At 44.9% G+C, this 17002-nt stretch overlaps 1 protein-coding gene across 1 annotated transcript in view; it reads right to left on the reverse strand.

Annotated features, from left to right (window-relative positions):
• LOC132836032 (sphingosine-1-phosphate transporter MFSD2B-like) overlaps positions 1 to 17002 on the reverse strand; it is an 81582-nt gene that overhangs the window by 44995 nt on the left and 19585 nt on the right. Inside the window, exon 3 of the mRNA XM_060855238.1 lies at positions 8472 to 8596. Coding sequence (XP_060711221.1) covers positions 8472 to 8596 — 125 coding nt within the window. The remainder of the gene's footprint in view (positions 1 to 8471; positions 8597 to 17002) is intronic.

A 17002-nucleotide genomic window follows, 5' to 3' on the forward strand; every position in this document is an offset into this window, starting at 1 on the left:
AGGGGGGATGGGGCTAAGGAGAAGGCAGCAAAGAGCACAAAGGTGGATAGGTTGGGGATGAAGGTGATAGCTCAGAGAGCGGGGTAGGGGAAGGTAGCAAAGAGTACAATAGGTGGATGGGGGTGGGGATGAAGGTATAGGTCAGAGAGGAGGGTGGAGCGGATAGGTGTGAAGGAAGATTAAGAGCTTCAGGGCAGAGGAGATGACCTGGAGGTTGCAGTGAGAGTCAGACTCACTGAGATGCTTGTGGAGAGAGAAGGAAAATACAATCTGGTCTGTCTAATGTTACCAAACAGTCAGCGAGTTCACTTGGCTAAATGGCCTACTCTGGTCCAGTTTCTTAAGGTTAGTTAAAATATTTCAGGTTAGAAAGAGGCATTTACAGTAATGCATCACAATGTAATGCACCCTTGTTACATCCAGGTAAGGGGATTGGTGCCTTCCCGGCTCTCCTCTCAATAGTCAGCAACAGGCAATTCCAAAAGCATTTAATACTTAGCAAGTGTTTAACTGTTTAGGTGCTGTGAATCCAACAGACAGACACAAACAGGCTTTCTTGGAAGTCCCAGGAGAAAAGGGAATGGGATTTATTATACACTTTATCTGATTACTTGAAAATAATAAACTAAAACACCAATTCAGAGACACACACACACACACACACACACACACCATTAGTAAGATTCATACATACAGTCAATCATGTACAGATTCTTTAGTTCAGTGACTTGGGATTTTAGACTGGGTTCAGTGATCTCTCTGGATCCAATGCAAGACAATTTAAAGAGTTATGTACAACATCTATCTTTTCCACTGGATGAGAGAGGTGCCATGAGGATCCTGAGGCATTGGCAAATATCAGATGCCAGTGACTACAGACAGGACTGTAACTGACGCCCGTGTATTGTGCCCTGAGATGCTGTTTTGGGGCTGTTCGGTGCAAGCAGTGAGCTGGGGTCACTAGACGGCTGCTCTGATAACCACACTGCGAATTCCCGGTGTCTCATCTGCTCATGGACAGCTGGTAAAATGGAAAGCTGGTTATTATTAAGGGGAGATATGCAGTTAACAAGGTCATAGACAAACAATAATCCTCCTCAACCCTCTAGTGAGAATCTGACCTTAACACCTGGAACCTGCTTAGAAGTTGTTCCCTTTATTGAGAAAGGCCTCATCAGACTTCTCACATGATTCTGCCATGCTTCTCACCATATCCAACATTGTTCAGGCCCTGATAAAGTTCTCCCCAATGCTTTTATTCATCCCCAGCATAGTAACAGTTGTTAGCTGGCCTTTATCTGATAATCTTCAATTTGCATGGCCTGTTTACGCTCTCAGCTTCGCTTTCTATCGAATTCATATATTATCTGTGGAATTTTTCCTTATTGACATTTATGTCTGTTGTTCGGGGACAACTGTTTCCATAGAGACATGATACTATTGAGATAGGTGAGCTTTACTTTCTGTGCATAATCAACTTAGACTGATCATGCTTCTCATTTGTGGCCACACTTGTGTCAAACAAAAACACCTAACTGGTTGAGAGCTGATATTATCACATTTACTTCCTGTAAACTGATTAATACGCCAAAAGCAATTTCAACAAGTGAAACCGAATAACTTCTCAGGACCTGACGATTTATTCATAAGGGTGCTCGGTGAGAGTGGGAACAAAATCCCATACAAACATGACAGTTTCATCTGACAGTTCTTGATGACCAGGGAACGTGAATCATGACATCCAGCTACTGTCATAAATGGAGTCAAGATAAACCAGAGTAGTTTCAGATCTAGATCAGAGTGGTGCTGGAAAAGCACAGCAGGTCAGGCAGCATCCAAGGAGCAGAAAAATCAACGTTTCGGGCAAAAACCCTTCATCAGGCGCATTCTCTGGGACACCCGCACCAATCAACCCCACCACCCCGTGGCTCACCATTTCAACTCCCCGTCCCACTCTGCTGAGGACATGCAGGTCCTGGGCCTCCTCCACCGCTGCTCCCTCACCACCCGACGCCTGGAGGAAGAACGTCTCATCTTCCGCCTCGGAACACTTCAATGTGGACTTCAACAGTTTCCTCATTTCCCCTTCCCCCACCTCACCCTAGTTCAAACCTTCCAGCTCAACACTGTCCGCATGACCTGTCCTACCTACCAATCTCCCTTCCCACCTGTCTGCTCCACCCTCCCCCTTGACCCATCATCTTCATCCCCACGTCCATCCACCCATTGTACTCTTTGCTACTTTCCCCCACCTTCCTCTCTGATCTATCACGTCCACCCCCAACCCCATTTACCTACTGTACATTTGCTACCTTTTCCCCAGCTCTCAATAACAAGAATACTATTTTGGATACTGTTGGGGGGGGGGGGGGTAGAGATGACTTACCAGGGATAAGCAATGGGCCACAGGTCTCTGGCATAGACATGAGGTTCTGTGGGAATGGGAGAGACTCTTGATTGGTGTGTTGCCTCCCAGGTGCCAGGGTTCATGATGTCTCGGATCATGTTTTTGGGATCCTTGAGGGGGAGCAGTTCCAAGTCGTGGTCCACATCAGCCCCAATGACATAGGTAGGAAGAGAAATGGGGATTTAAGGCAGAAATTCAGGGAGTTATGGTGGAAGCTTACAGCAAGAACAAACAGAGTTGTTATCTCTGGCTTGTTGCCTGTGCCACCTGCTAGCAAGGCAAGGAATAGGGAGAGTGAGGAGTTGAATACATGGCTACAGGGATGGTGCAGCAGAGAGGGTTTTGGATTCTTGGATAATTGGGTTTTGGATTCTTGGATAACTGGGATAGGTGGGACCTCTACAAACAGGATGGTCTTCACCTGAACCAGAGGGGTATCGATGTCCTGGGGGGATATTTGCTAATGCTTTTTGGGTGGGTTTAAACTAATTCAGCAGGAGGTTGGGGACCTGAATTGTAATTGGAGTATAGAGGAGGTTGAGAGTAGGGAGGTCCAAAATAAGGTTTCAGAATTGCAAGAGGGCACCAGCAAGCAAAACGTACGTTTAAAAAGTGTGTCTATTTCAATGCCAGGAGCATCTGGAATAAGATGGGTGAACTTGCAGCATGAGTTGTACCTGGGATTTCGATGTTGTGGCCATTTCAGAGACATGGGAAGAGCAGGGACAGGAATGGTTGTTGCAGATTCTGGGATTTAGATGTTTTGGTAAGAACAGTGAAAATAGTAAAGGAGGTGGGGGTGGGGCTATGTTAGTCAAGGACAGTATTACGGGGTTGCAGCAAAGACATTTGAGGACTCCTCTACTGAGGCAGTATGGGCTGAGATTAGAAATAGGAAAGGAAAGGTCACCCTGTTGAGAGTTTTCTATAGGCCTCTGAAAGGTTCAAGAGATTTAGCGGAAAGTGTAGCAAAGATGATTCTTGATCAAAGTGAGAGAGACAGGGTAGTTGTTATAGGAGACTTTAACTTCCCCAATAGTGACTGGGAATACTATAGTTCAAGTACTTTAGATGGGCCAGTTTTTGTCCATTGTGTGCAGGAGGGTTTCCTGACACAGTATGTAGACAGGCGAACAAGGGGTGAGGCCACATTAGATTTGGGAAATGAACCTGGCCAGGTGCTAGATTTGGAGGTAGGTGAGCATTTTGAATGATAGTGATCACATTTCAGTAATGTTTACGTTAGTGATGAATAGGGATAGGTATACACTGGAGGGCAAAAGCTACAGCTGTGGGAAAGGCAATTATAATGTGTTTAAACCAGATTTAGGATGCATAGGATGAGGAAGGAAGGGGTAGGCACAATTGAGCTTATTCAAGGAACAACTACTGCGCATCTTGATAAGTATGTACCTGACAGACAGGGAACAAGTTGTCAAGCACAGGATCCGTGGTTTACTAAGGAAGTTGAATCTCTTGTCAAGAAGAAGAAGAAGAAGGCTTACGTTAGAATGAGATGTGATGGTTCAGTTCGGGTACTTGAGAGTTACAATGTAGCTAGGAAAGACCGAAAGACAAGCGGGGAGGGGACATGAGAAATTGTTGGAGGACAGGATCAGGGAAAACCCTAAAACCTCCTATAGGTATATAAGGAATAAAAGAACGACTAGAGTAAGATTAGGACCAAGGGGTCCTAATCCTCGGATGCTGCCTGAACTGCTGTGCTTTTCCAGCACCATTGTAATCTAGAGTCTGGTTTCCAGTATCTGCAGCCATTGTTTTTACTTAAGATTAGGACCAACCAAGCACAGTCATGGGAAGTTGTGCGTGGAGTCAGAGGAGTTAGGGGAAGCGCTAAGTGAATATTTTTCATAGAATGTCTTCAGCCCTTGATTTTGTGCTGACCTGTGAAATTAATCTGAAGCCCATCTAAATTACGCTGTTCCATTATTATCCATACATATGTCCAATGCACTTAACATCGGCGAGTCTGCTAATGTTGCAGGTAGGCCGATCCATGCCTCTACTACTCTCTGAGTAAAGAAACTACCCCTGATATCTGTCGTAAATCTATTACCCCTCAATTTATACCAATGTCCTCTTGTGTTAGCCTTCATCATCCAAGGAAAAAGGCTCTCACTGTCCAACCTATCTAACCCTCTGATTGTCTTATATGTCTTGATTAAGTCATCTCTCAACCTTCTTCTCTCCAATGAAAACAGCCTCAGTTCCCTCCACTTTTCCTTGTAAGACCTTCCCTCCATATCAGGCAACATCCTCATAAGTCACCTCTGAACCCTTTCCAAAGCTTCCACATCCTCCCTATAATGCGGTGACCATAACTGCACACAATACTCCAGGTGTGGCCTTACCAATCTCTTGTACAACTGAAGCATGACCTCATGGCTCCGAAACTGAATCCCCCTATCAATAAATGCAAACACACCATAAGCCTTCTTAAGAACCCTATCAACCTGGATGGCAACTTCCAGGGATTTATGCACCTGGACACCGAGATCTCTGATCATCTACACTGCCAAGCATTTTACTATTAGCCCAGTACTCTGAATTCTTGTTACTTCTTCTGAAGTGAACTGCTTCACACTTTTCCGCATTAAACTCTGTTTGTCACTTCTCAGCCCAGCTCTGTATCTTATCTATGTCCCCATGTAACCCACAACATCCTTCCGCACTATCCACAACTTTGCCTACCTTTGTGTCATCTACAAATTTACTAACCCATCCTTCTACGCCCACATCCAGATCATTTATAAAAATGAAAAACAGCAGTGGCGCCAAAACAGATCCTTGCAGCTCTCCACTGGTAATGAGCTCCAGGATTAACATTTCCCATCAACCATCACCTTCTGTCTTCTTTCAGTTAGCCAATTTCTGATCCAAACCACGAAATCACCTTCAATCTTGAAACTCCATATTTTGTGCAATAGCCTATCATGTGGAACCTTATCAAACGCCTTACTGAAGTCCATATATGTCACATCTACCACCTACCTTCATCCACTTGTTTTGTCACCTTCTCGAAGAACTCAATAAGGTTAGTGAGGCATGACCAACCCTTCACAAGGGGTTGACTGTCCCTAATCAAATTATTCCTTTCTAGATGATAATAAAATGACGATGATTTCCTCAGTACTCACACTGGAAAAAAACAATGTTGTCAAGGAGCATACTGAGAAACAGACTCCTAGACTAGATGGGATTGGGGTTCACAAGGAGAAGGTGTTTGAAATTCTGAAAAGTATGAATATAGATAAATCCCCTGGGCCAGATGGGATTATCCTGGGATTCTCTTGGAAGCCATGGAGGAAACTGCTGAGCCTTTGGCTTTTATCTTTATGTCGTCATTGTCTACAGGAATAGTACCAGAAGATTGGAGGATAGCAAATGTTGTCCCCTTGTTCAAGAAGTGGTGTACAGACAACTCTGGTAACTATAGACCAGGGAGCCTTACTTTGGTTGTGGGTAAAGTGTTGGAAAGGATTATAAGAGACAGGATTTATAATCATCTCAATAGGAATAAGTTGATAAGGGATAGTCAACATGGTTTTGTGAAGTGTAGGTCGTGCCTCACAAATCTTATTGAATCCTTCAAAAAGGTGACAAAACAGCTGGATGATGGTAAAGTGGTTGATGTGGTATATATAGATTTCAGTAAGGCATTTGATAAGATTCCCCATGACTACTGCACAAAATATGGAGACATGGAATTGAGGGCGATTTAGTGGTTTGTATCAGAAATTGGCTAGCTGAAAGAAGACAGAGGGTGGTGGTTGATGGTAAATGTTCATCCTGGAGTTCAGTTATTAGTGGTGAACTGCAAGGATTTGTTTTGGCTTCACTGCTGTTGTCATTTTTATAAACGACCTGGATGAGGGCATACAAGGATGAGTTAATAAATTTGCAGAAAACACTAAGGTCAGTACAGTTGTGGATAGTGCCGAATGATGTTGTAGGTTACAGAGGGACATAGGTGAAAGTGAGTACTGCAGATACTAGAGATTAGAGCCTAGAGTGTAGTGCTGGAAAAACACAGCAGCTCAGGCAGCATCCCAGGAACAAAACAAAATCAATATTTAGGGCAAAAGCCCTCAATCAGGAATGAGGCTGGGAACCTCAGGTGTAGAGAGATAAATGAAAGGGGAGGGGGGCGGGTGTGGCAGGGGTAAGGTAGCTGAGAGTGCAATAGGTGGATGGCGGTGCTGGTAAAAGTGATAGGTAGGAGGGAAGGGTGGAGTGGATGGGGGGAAAGAAGATAGACAAATGGGACAGGTCAGGAGGACAGTGCTGAGCTGGAAGGTTGGAACTGGGATAAGGTGGGGGCGAGGGGAAATGAGGAAATTGGTAAAAACCACATTGATCGCTCAGCTGGAAGGTACAGAAGGACATAGATGAGCTGCAGAGCTGGGCTGAGAGGTGGCATGTGGAGTTTAGTGCAGAAAAGTGAGAGATAATTCACTTTGGAAGGAGTAACAGGAATGCAGACATGCTGCAGCTGTACAAAACACAGTATTGCATGCAGTTTTGGTCACCACATTATAGGAAGGATGTGGAAGCTTTAAAAGGGTGGAGAGGTGATTTACTAGGATGTTGCCTGGTATGCAGGGAAGGTCTTATGAGAAAAGGTTGAAGGAGCTGAGGATGTTTTCGTTAGAGAGAAGAAGGTTGAGAGGTGACTTAATTGAGACATATAAAATAATCAATTGGGTGGACAGTGAAATCCTTCTTCCTTGGATGGCAATGGCTAGCTCAAGGGGACATAGCTTTAAATTGAGGGGTGATAGGCATAGGACAGATGTCAGAGTGGATTTCTTTACTCAGAGAGTAGTAGGGGCATGAAACGCCCTGCCTGCAACAACTGTGATCTCACCAACTTTATGGGCTTTTAAATGGTCATTGGATTGGCATGTGGACGAGAAGGTTAGATGAGCTTCAAACTGGTCTCACAGGGTGGCGTAATGCCAAGGGTCGAAGGGCCTGTACTGTGCTGTAATGTTCTATGTTCTATAAATAGACTGAAAAGACTGCAACTCTGTTTACTGGAGCATAGGACATTGAAGGGTTACTTTAATGAGGTTTATAAAATCTTGAGGAGTTTAGGTAAAGTGATTGGCAAGCATCTGTTCCTCGGGTTGTTGAGTTCAAAACCAGGAGGTGTATTTTTAAGGTGAGAGGAGAAAGATTTAAAAGACACAAGAGGCAGAGTTTTTACACAAAGTAGTTCATGTGTGGAATGAACTTCCTGAGCAAGTGATGGAAGTGGGTACAGCTACAACAGTTAAAAGGCATTTGGATAAGTTCATGAATAGGAAAGGTTTGGAGGGATCTGGACCAAATGCAGACAGGTGCGATTAGTTTAGTTTGGGAATATGGTCACATGTACTAGTTGGACCAAAGGATTTGTTTCCGTGCTGTATGACTCATATATATATATATAATATATATATATCCACACACACTATATTATACAGTTGTTTTCAGAAGGTGGTGGTACAGTTTGATCAACCTCAACAGCTTTATTTAAATGGACTCTATGTTGACAGAGTGAAGTTCTGCCATACTACTGACTTGACTTTGAAAGATGCCACTGATTATGTAGACCCACAAAACATGTAACCGCCCAGTGCACATACATCAAGATGACTTTGTTTTGCAAAGCACAAATTCCAGGGTCATAATGAGCCCACTCTAAAACATGTATGAGTTTCACACCATGGAAGATATATGTCTGGCCCCAGACTGCATTTCACAATTTAAATACAACCCAAAATAGGTGTTCAAGATTCCATCTTTCTGTATTAATTAAGTACCTCAGGAGTGCATGGCCCATCAAATGCGAATAATAAAGAAAATACTAACCCTTGTTCAATCTGAGTCTTCCTTTCGCCCTGGTTGTCTATTTAATTTCATTTCTCTAAGACTGTAGCACTCCAAATAGTGGTGGGATCTCAAAGCTCTTTTTTACAACACACTCCAAATGTCTGGCAACAGTAAATCGTTCTCATCACGGAGCTAGGGTTTCAAGAGGTGTATAAAGCTTACTCACCATGGCATTAACCTCCCAATCTTTGTCCATCTGCTTTTGCTGATTAACCATCCAATAGCAGGATCAGTGACAGCATCACAAACTCTTCCAAAGAACAATATAAAAGAAGTATGAAATGGAGATATCTGAAAACAAGAACAAAAGGTATCTTTAACTGTAAATAGAATACAGTATTTCAGCTCACAAAATAGAAATACAGGATTGGGCTAGGCAGGGCATTCATTTTTCACTTTATCACAGTGAAGGGGAAATGATAACTTCTGCTATCAACAGCAAATATGGGAGGGATGTTGGCCAAACACAGGCAAATGGGACTAGTTCAGTTTGGGAATATTTGATCAGCATGGACAAGTTGGACCAAAGGGTCTGCTTCTATGCTGTACGACGCTATGAACAGTCTACATTTGGGTGAACACAGAACAGTGTGAAGGCGAGAGGCTTCATTCAGCCTGAGGCCTTAACATGGAGGGCCATCACAAATCTGCAAAGGGCAAGAGAGGCTTTGAGGGAGAGATTGTCTGTTGGGGATCAAGGTGTCTGCAGTGGGGGGGAAGAAGCCGTCTATACCAGGAAGAGGAGAAGGAGGGAAGAGGTTGCAGGTATGAAGCTGGAGAGTTTATTGAAGAATCACAGAACTACAATGGTGCAGGGGGAGGCCATTCAGCCCACTGTACCTGCTCTGTCTCGCCAAACAAGCAACATGACATAGCCATTCTCCTGCATTAACCTGCATATTATTTTGATTCAAATAATCACCTGATGGCCTCTTGAATTCCTCAATTGAACCTGCCTCTACTACATGTCCAGGCAGTGAATTCTACACCTTAACTACCCATGTCTGAAAGTGCTTTCTAATGTTTGCTTCTTTTCAAAACTGTTTTAAACTGCCTTCGTTTTGTTGATCCTTAAAGAAGGGTGGGAAATGTCTATCCCTACTTATTCTATCCTGACTTCTCATGATTTTGTAAACTTCTGTTAGGTCTCCTCTTTGCCTGGTCTTCTCCAAGGAAAACAGTCACACTGTTTGCAGTCTATCTTTCTAACTGAAGTGGTTCACCCCTGTAGGTGTGCATGGGTGTGTCTGTCTGTCTTTCTGCCTGCATGTTTGTGTGCATAGGTGTGTGTATGCACATATGCGAGTTCACAAAGTTATCAACTCTGATGCAAACACATTTCTCAGCACACAAAAATACACGCACACAGATACATACTGAGTCATACACAAATGCACACACACACACACACACACACACGTCTGGATGAAATGGGTGAAGGCGAGATTTGTGGCACGATTCTGTGAGAAATCCAGTGAGGCTTATCTCAACATTAAGAGCACCAGTAACTGTCATTGCAATTAAATTACTTTTTATTTCAAAGAATCAATCACTGAAAATTGTTCCACAAAGACAAAACATCAGTAAAATGATTCTTGACAGTGCATGCGCAGGAGAAAGTGAGGACTGCAGACGCTGGAGATCAGAGCTTAAAAATATATTGCTGGAAAAGCGCAGCAGGTCAGGCAGCATCCAAGGAGCAGGAGAATCAAGAAGGGCTTATGCCCGAAACGTCGAATTTCCTGTTCCTTGGATGCTGTCTGACCTGCTGCGCTTTTCCAGCAACACATTTTTAAGTGCATGCTCAGGGGCATGCTCCCAGCTAATGCACTGCACCGATCTGCAGGCCTGGTCTAATCACTTGCTACCTAAGTGCACACTCACTCGGAGCATACCTGGTTGGTCATGGTATTCCCTCCTTGTCTTCCCATCTTGCACTTTCCCCTCTCCAGCAGAGGTTTTTTTTTAATTTCAAAAATATACTTTATTCATAAAAATATCTTCACATACATACATGGTCACTGAAGCAGTTCAGTGCTGTACAGTAGCATATGAAGGAACAAACAAACATTGGAGTATGACTCTAAGCAACAAACAGACTCAAGGCATTTCTGACTTATGCAAGATTATATTGACATATATTTGAAGTAGTGGGAGGTTCCAATAACTGAATGGACTCCAATTTACCTTCAGCAGGAGGACCTCAGACAGTGGTCTTTCCCCACTGTGCCTTGGTGGCAGCTGCCCCAAATGTGCCAGTCTGCAACACTTGGTCAGGGTCAGCTCCTTGCTCTGGAAGGCCAACAAGTTTCGGGCAGACCGAAGAGTATCTTTCACTGAGTTGATGGTCCTTCAGGTGCCTCTGCCCTGCCATATTACTGTACTGTTTAGTATAGGCACAAACCGGGAAGTTTGTCCTGCTTGCCAACAGTCCACAGTGAGGTCATGAGGGATAGTCTTCACTGAGGTGTTCCCGCTATTGTAAGCCCTGATACCAGTCAAGGGGCTTGCACGCAGAGTTAGTCAGCTCCTCAGACCCAAACCCCTTCTCCTTCCCTGTTAATATAGACTTAGGGCCATGTAATAATGTATATATGGTGGCCTGGTGGTTCAGTGGTTAGTACTGCTGCCTCATAGCACCAGGGACCCAGGTTCAATTCCACCCTCTGAGTGGAGTTTGCAAATTCTCCCTGTGCCTGCATGGGTTTCCTCCTACAGTTTAAAGATGTGTAGGTTAGGTGGATTGTCCACAGTAAACTGCTCACAGTATCCAGGGTAATGCAGGCTAGGTGGGTTAGCCATAGGAAATATGGGATGGGTGGGATGCTCTCTGGAGGTCAGTGTGGACTTGATAGGCCAAATGGCCTGTTTCCACACTGTAGGGATTCTGTGGTTCTACATATTGATGTATTAATTAAGAGCAACAAGGGATCACTTGCTCCTTCAAGCCAGTTCCATCGTTCAATATTGTCTGCAGATAATGTCAAGGACTGTGCAGGGCAGTTTTGGGTATACAGCAGCTTTTTAAAGTTGACACCCGCGATGCTGGTCTATTCCTGTCAGTGATGAGTTGCTCTGGTGGGATGGGGCTAGAACTGAACAAATGCGACACCATAGGAGTGGGTTAAGTGGTTCATGAGGCGTAACTGATAAGATACGATGAGAAAACCTGCTAGACCATGTAATAAAAATTTCTCCAAAAAAAACTCAATGTAACGAGCACTTAACTGAAAATAAAGTAAGCTTAGCTCACAACTACCATTGCATGCCACCACTTTCAAATGAATTCTGAACAGAGGTCAGCTTCACATGTATGCCAACAGAGCCGAATGCAAGGTCAACGTTCACCGAACTCAACTCCTTAGCTCAGACCTGGGTCCCCTTCTGTCCCCTGGTGACCAGGACTTGGGCCCTTCTCTGTTCTATCATTCAGTAATATCATGGTTAATCTAATTACTCCATATTTTCACCCACCAACAATAACTGTTTGCCTCCTTTCTGGAAAGAATCCATCTCACTTTGCCTTAGAACGATTCAAAGCCCCTGCTTCCCCTTCCTATTGTGGAAGAGAGTTCCAAAGACTCATTACTCTCTGAAAACAAAAAAAAATCTCCTCATCTCTATCTTAAATGGGTGAACCCATTTTATCTCTAATTTTAAATTCTCTCACAAGAAAACGTACTCTTTCCACATGCAACCTCACAAGGTTCTTCAGGATCTTATATTTACATTTCAATGAAGTCACTTTTTACTGTTCTAAATTCCAGTAGGTACAAGCTTAACCTGTCAAATGTTTCCTCATAAGGCAACCCACTCACAATATTGTTCTGGTAAACTTTTTCTTCAATACATTTACATCCATCCTTAAATAAGGAGACCAAGTACTTTGCACAAACTCCAGTTGTAGCCTGACCAATGCTCTGTATAACTGAAGCCTAACCTTTTATATTCAATTCCCCTGACATGAAAGGATAGTATTCACTTAACTTTTCTAATCACTTGCCAAACTGCATACATTTCAAACCTTTTATAATGCACGTTCAAGAGAATCCCAGATTCCTCTGCATTTCAGAGCTTGCAATCTCTCACCATTTAAATAAAATGCATTGTTGTTTATTCTTCTTGCCAAAGCGTACAATCTCATATTTTCCCACATTACACACCATTTACCGGATCTTTACCCACTCACTTAAACTGTCTAATCCTCTTCATGTTCCTTGTGTCCTCTTCACCAATACTTGTCTATCATTGTGTCATCAGCAAACGTAGCAACTATAACTTTGGTCCCTTCATCTAAGTCTTTTCTATGAATTGCAAAACATTGAGGCCAATACATATTGTCAACAAAACATGACCCATTTATACCAGCCCTCTGTTCCAGTACACCAGCTGATCATTGAGCGTTACCCTGCACCTTGAGCTTTTATATCCCGCCATAATATTTGATATGGCAGCTTTTCAAATGTCTTCTAGACATTAAATTACAGTACAGCATCCTCGTTCCACAGCATATGTTACTTCTACAAAGAACTCCAATAATTTGGTTAAACCATGACTTGCCTTTTCACAAACATAGATTTTTTTTTGATCCAATAAAAAAAGAATGTCTTGGAAATCCTCAGCATATCTGGTAAATTAAATGCAGTGATAAACACAACTCAGTCACCCTTTATCAGAATAGGGGGAGGTTATGAACCTGAGGCATTGATTCTCCTTCTCTCTGTCCACAGTTGCCGCCTGACCTACTGTCTTCTGGATCAGTGGTGCTGGAAGAGCACAGCAGTTCAGGCAGCATCCAACGAGCAGCAAAATCGACGTTTCGGGCAAAAGCCCTTCATCAGGAATAAAGGCAGTGAACTGGAAGCATGGAGAGATAAGCTAGAGGAGGGTGGGGTGGGGAGGGAGTAGCATAGAGTACAATGGGTGAGTGGGGGAGGAGATGAAGGTGATAGGTCAGGGAGGAGAGGGTGGAGTGGATAGGTGGAAAAGAAGATAGGCAGGTCGGACAAGTCCGGACGAGTCATGGGGAGAGTGCTGAACTGGAAGTTTGAAACTAGGATGAGGTGGGGGAAGGGGAAATGAGGAAGCTGTTGAAGTCCACATTGATGCCCTGGGGTTGAAGTGTTCCGAGGCAGAAGATGAGGCATTCTTCCTCCAGGCGTCTGGTGATGAGGGAGCAGCGGTGGAGGAGGCCCAGGACCTCCATGTCCTCGGCAGAGTGGGAAGGGGAGTTGAAATGTTGGGCCACGGGGCGGTGTGGTTGATTGGTGCGGGTATCACGGAGATGTTCCCTAAAGCGCTCTGCTAGGAGGCGCCCAGTCTCCCCAATGTAGAGGGGACCGCATCGGGAGCAACAGATACAATAAATGATATTAGTGGATGTGCAAGTAAAACTTTGATGGATGTGGAAGGCTCCTTTAGGGCCTTGGATAGAGGTGAGGGAGGAGGTATGGGCACAGGTTTTACAGTTCCTGTGGTGGCAGGGGAAAGTGTCAGGATGGGAGGGTGGGTTGTAGAGGAGCGTGGACCTGACCAGGTAGTCACGGAGGGAACGGTCTTTGCGGAAGGCGGAAAGGGGTGGGGAGGGAAATATATCCCTGGTGGAGCTACCTGGATTACACCTCTTCCCACCCTATTTCTTGCAAAAATGCCATCCCGTATTCCCAATTCCTCCGCCTCTGTAGTATCTGCTCCCAGGAGGACCAGTTTTACCATGGAACACACCAGATGGCCTCCTTTTTAGAGACCGCAATTTCCCGTCCCACGTGGTTAAAGATGCCCTCCAACGCATCTCGTCCACATCCCGCACCTCCGCCCTCAGACCACACCCCTCCAACCGTAACAAGGACAGAACGCCCCTGGTGCTCACCTTCCACCCTACCAACATTCGCATAAACCAAATCATCCGCCGACATTTCCGCCACCTCCAAAAAGACCCCACCACCAGGGATATATTTCCCTCCCCACCCCTTTCCGCCTTCCACAAAGACCGTTGCCTCCGTGACTACCTGGTCAGGTCCACGCCCCCCTATGACCCACCCTCCCATCCTGGCACTTTCCCCTGCCACTGCAGGAACTGTAAAACCTGTGCCCATACCTCCTCCCTCACCTCTATCCAAGGCCCTAAAGAAGCCTTCCACATCCATCAAAGTTTTACCTGTACATCCACTAATGTCATTTATTGTATCTGTTGCTCCCGATGCGGTCTCCTCTACATTGGGGAGACTGGGCGCCTCCTAGCAGAGCGCTTTAGGAAACATCTCTGGGACACCCGCACCAATCAACCACACCGCCCTGTGGCCCAACATTTCAACTCCCCCTCCCACTCTGCCGAGGACATGGAGGTCCTGGGCCTCCTTCACCGCCGCTCCCTCACCACCAGACGCCTGGAGGAAGAACGCCTCATCTTCCGCCTCGGAACACTTCAACCTCAGGGCATTAATGTGGACTTCAACAGCTTCCTCATTTCCCCTTCCCCCACCTCATCCTAGTTTCAAACTTCCAGTTCAGCACTCTCCCCATGACTCGTCCGGACTTGTCCGACCTGCCTATCTTCTTTTCCACCTATCCACTCCACCCTCTCCTCCCTGACCTATCACCTTCATCTCCTCCCCCACTCACCCATTGTACTCTATGCTACTCCCTCCCCACCCCACCCTCCTCTAGCTTATCTCTCCATGCTTCCAGCTCACTGCCTTTATTCCTGATGAAGGGCTTTTGCCCGAAACATCAATTTTGCTGCTCGTTGGATGCTGCCTGAACTGCTGTGCTCTTCCAGCACCACTGATCCAGAATCTGGTTTCCAGCATCTGCAGTCATTGTTTTTACCTGCCTGACCTACTGTGTATTTCTAGAATTGTCTGTTTTATATTTCATATTTCCAGCATCTACAGTAAAGTACGCTCCAGTCATATGCTCTATGTCTGGGCATTTGCAAGTGTGGTTGGCTTCAATTTAATATGAGATAATATTTATCACTCAATTCAAAGTGTAATTTATCTGTTAACAAAGTCCACTCATGGGGATAGAAATAGAATATTATTGCATCTGCATTGCCTTGAGAATATACACATGACATGGAGTAATACATTATTTTCATAAAATGAGTGGGCGCTGTCTTACACAAAAGATGACAGCATGGTAAGAACTTAAATAAAGTTTTACAGATGTGGTTTGACCAAAAAAGGTGGATTGGCAATATCTGAAAGCTTGTGTTCCTTGTCGTAATTTCACCTGACTTTGATTTCAATGGAGCAAAATGAGGTGACCTGTTTCTCTATGCATTGTAAAACCTGACCATACACTTGGTGCTGTGTGAAGGATGAAGGAAGAGTGACTTCATAGAATCATAGAATCCCTACACTGTGGAAGCTGAACACTTCAACTCCCCCTCCCACTCCACCATTCGGCCCTTTGAGCCTTCACCACTATTCAATGTGATTGTGGCTGATCATGCAATCACAGTATCCCATTCCCACCCTCTCTCCATCCCCCTTGATCCCTTTAGCCACAAGGGCCACGAACAGCTCCCTCTTGAATCTATGTAATGAACTAGCCTCAACAGCTTTCCACTGGAGAGAATGCAACAGGTTCACAACTCTGAATGAAGAAATTCTTTCTCATCTCAGCCCCAAATGGTTTATCCCTTATTCGTAGTCTGTCAACCCTTGTTCTAGACTTTGGGGTTGAGAGTGTGGTGCTGGAAAAGCACAGCGAGTCAGACAGCATCCGAGGAGCAGGAGAATCAACATTTCAGGCATGAGCCCTTCAGTGGGAATGAGGCTTGAGATAAATGGGGAAGGGGGTGTTGGAAGGTTGCTGAGGATGCAATAGGTAGATGAAGGTGGGGGAGAAAGTGATAGGTTGGAGAGGAGGCTGGAGCAGATAGATGAGAAAGACGATGGATAGGTCAAGAAGGCAGTTCTGAGTTGGAGGCTTGGGATTAGGATAAGGTGAGGGGAGGAGAAATGGGGAAACCAGTGAAATTCACATTAATCCCGTGTGGTTGTAGAGTTCCAAGGCAGAAGATGAGGTGTTTTTCCTCCAGGGGTTGGGTGGTTAGGGTTTAGCGATGGCGGAAGCCGAGGACCTGCATGTCCTTGGTGAAGTGAGGGGGGGAGTTGAAGTGTTCAGCAACAGGGTGTTGGGGTTGGTTGGTGCAGGAGTCCCAGAGATGTTCTCTGAAACTATCTGTAAGTTGGCATCCTGTCTCCCCAATGTAGAGGAGACCACATTGGGAGCAATCAATACAGTGGGTGACATTCCTCCTCTCTAACCCATCACCTTCTCTCCTGTTGCATCTACCTACTACATTTTCAGCTACCTTCCCTAACCATCTCCACCACCCTCCTGTTTCTCTCTCAGCCCCCCAGCCCATAAGTCTCATTCCTGATGAAGGCTTATGCCCGAAACATCAATTCTCCTGCTCCTTGGATGCTGCCTGACCTGCACCACATTTGACTCTGATCTCCAGCATCTGCAGTCCTCACTTTCTCCTAGTTCTTGACTTCCCCAACATTGGGAACACTCTTCCCACATTTAGCCTGTCCAGTTTAAGGATTTTATGTGTTTCTCTGAGATCCCTTCTATTCTTCTAAATTCCAGCGAGTACAAGCCCAGTCTATCCACTCTTTCCTCATATGTCAGTCCTGCCATCCAGAAGTCAATCTGGTGAACCTTCACTGGATTCCCTCAAGA

The sequence above is a fragment of the Hemiscyllium ocellatum genome, chromosome 3, assembly GCF_020745735.1.
Source record: "Hemiscyllium ocellatum isolate sHemOce1 chromosome 3, sHemOce1.pat.X.cur, whole genome shotgun sequence".
NCBI classification, from domain to species: domain Eukaryota; kingdom Metazoa; phylum Chordata; class Chondrichthyes; order Orectolobiformes; family Hemiscylliidae; genus Hemiscyllium; species Hemiscyllium ocellatum.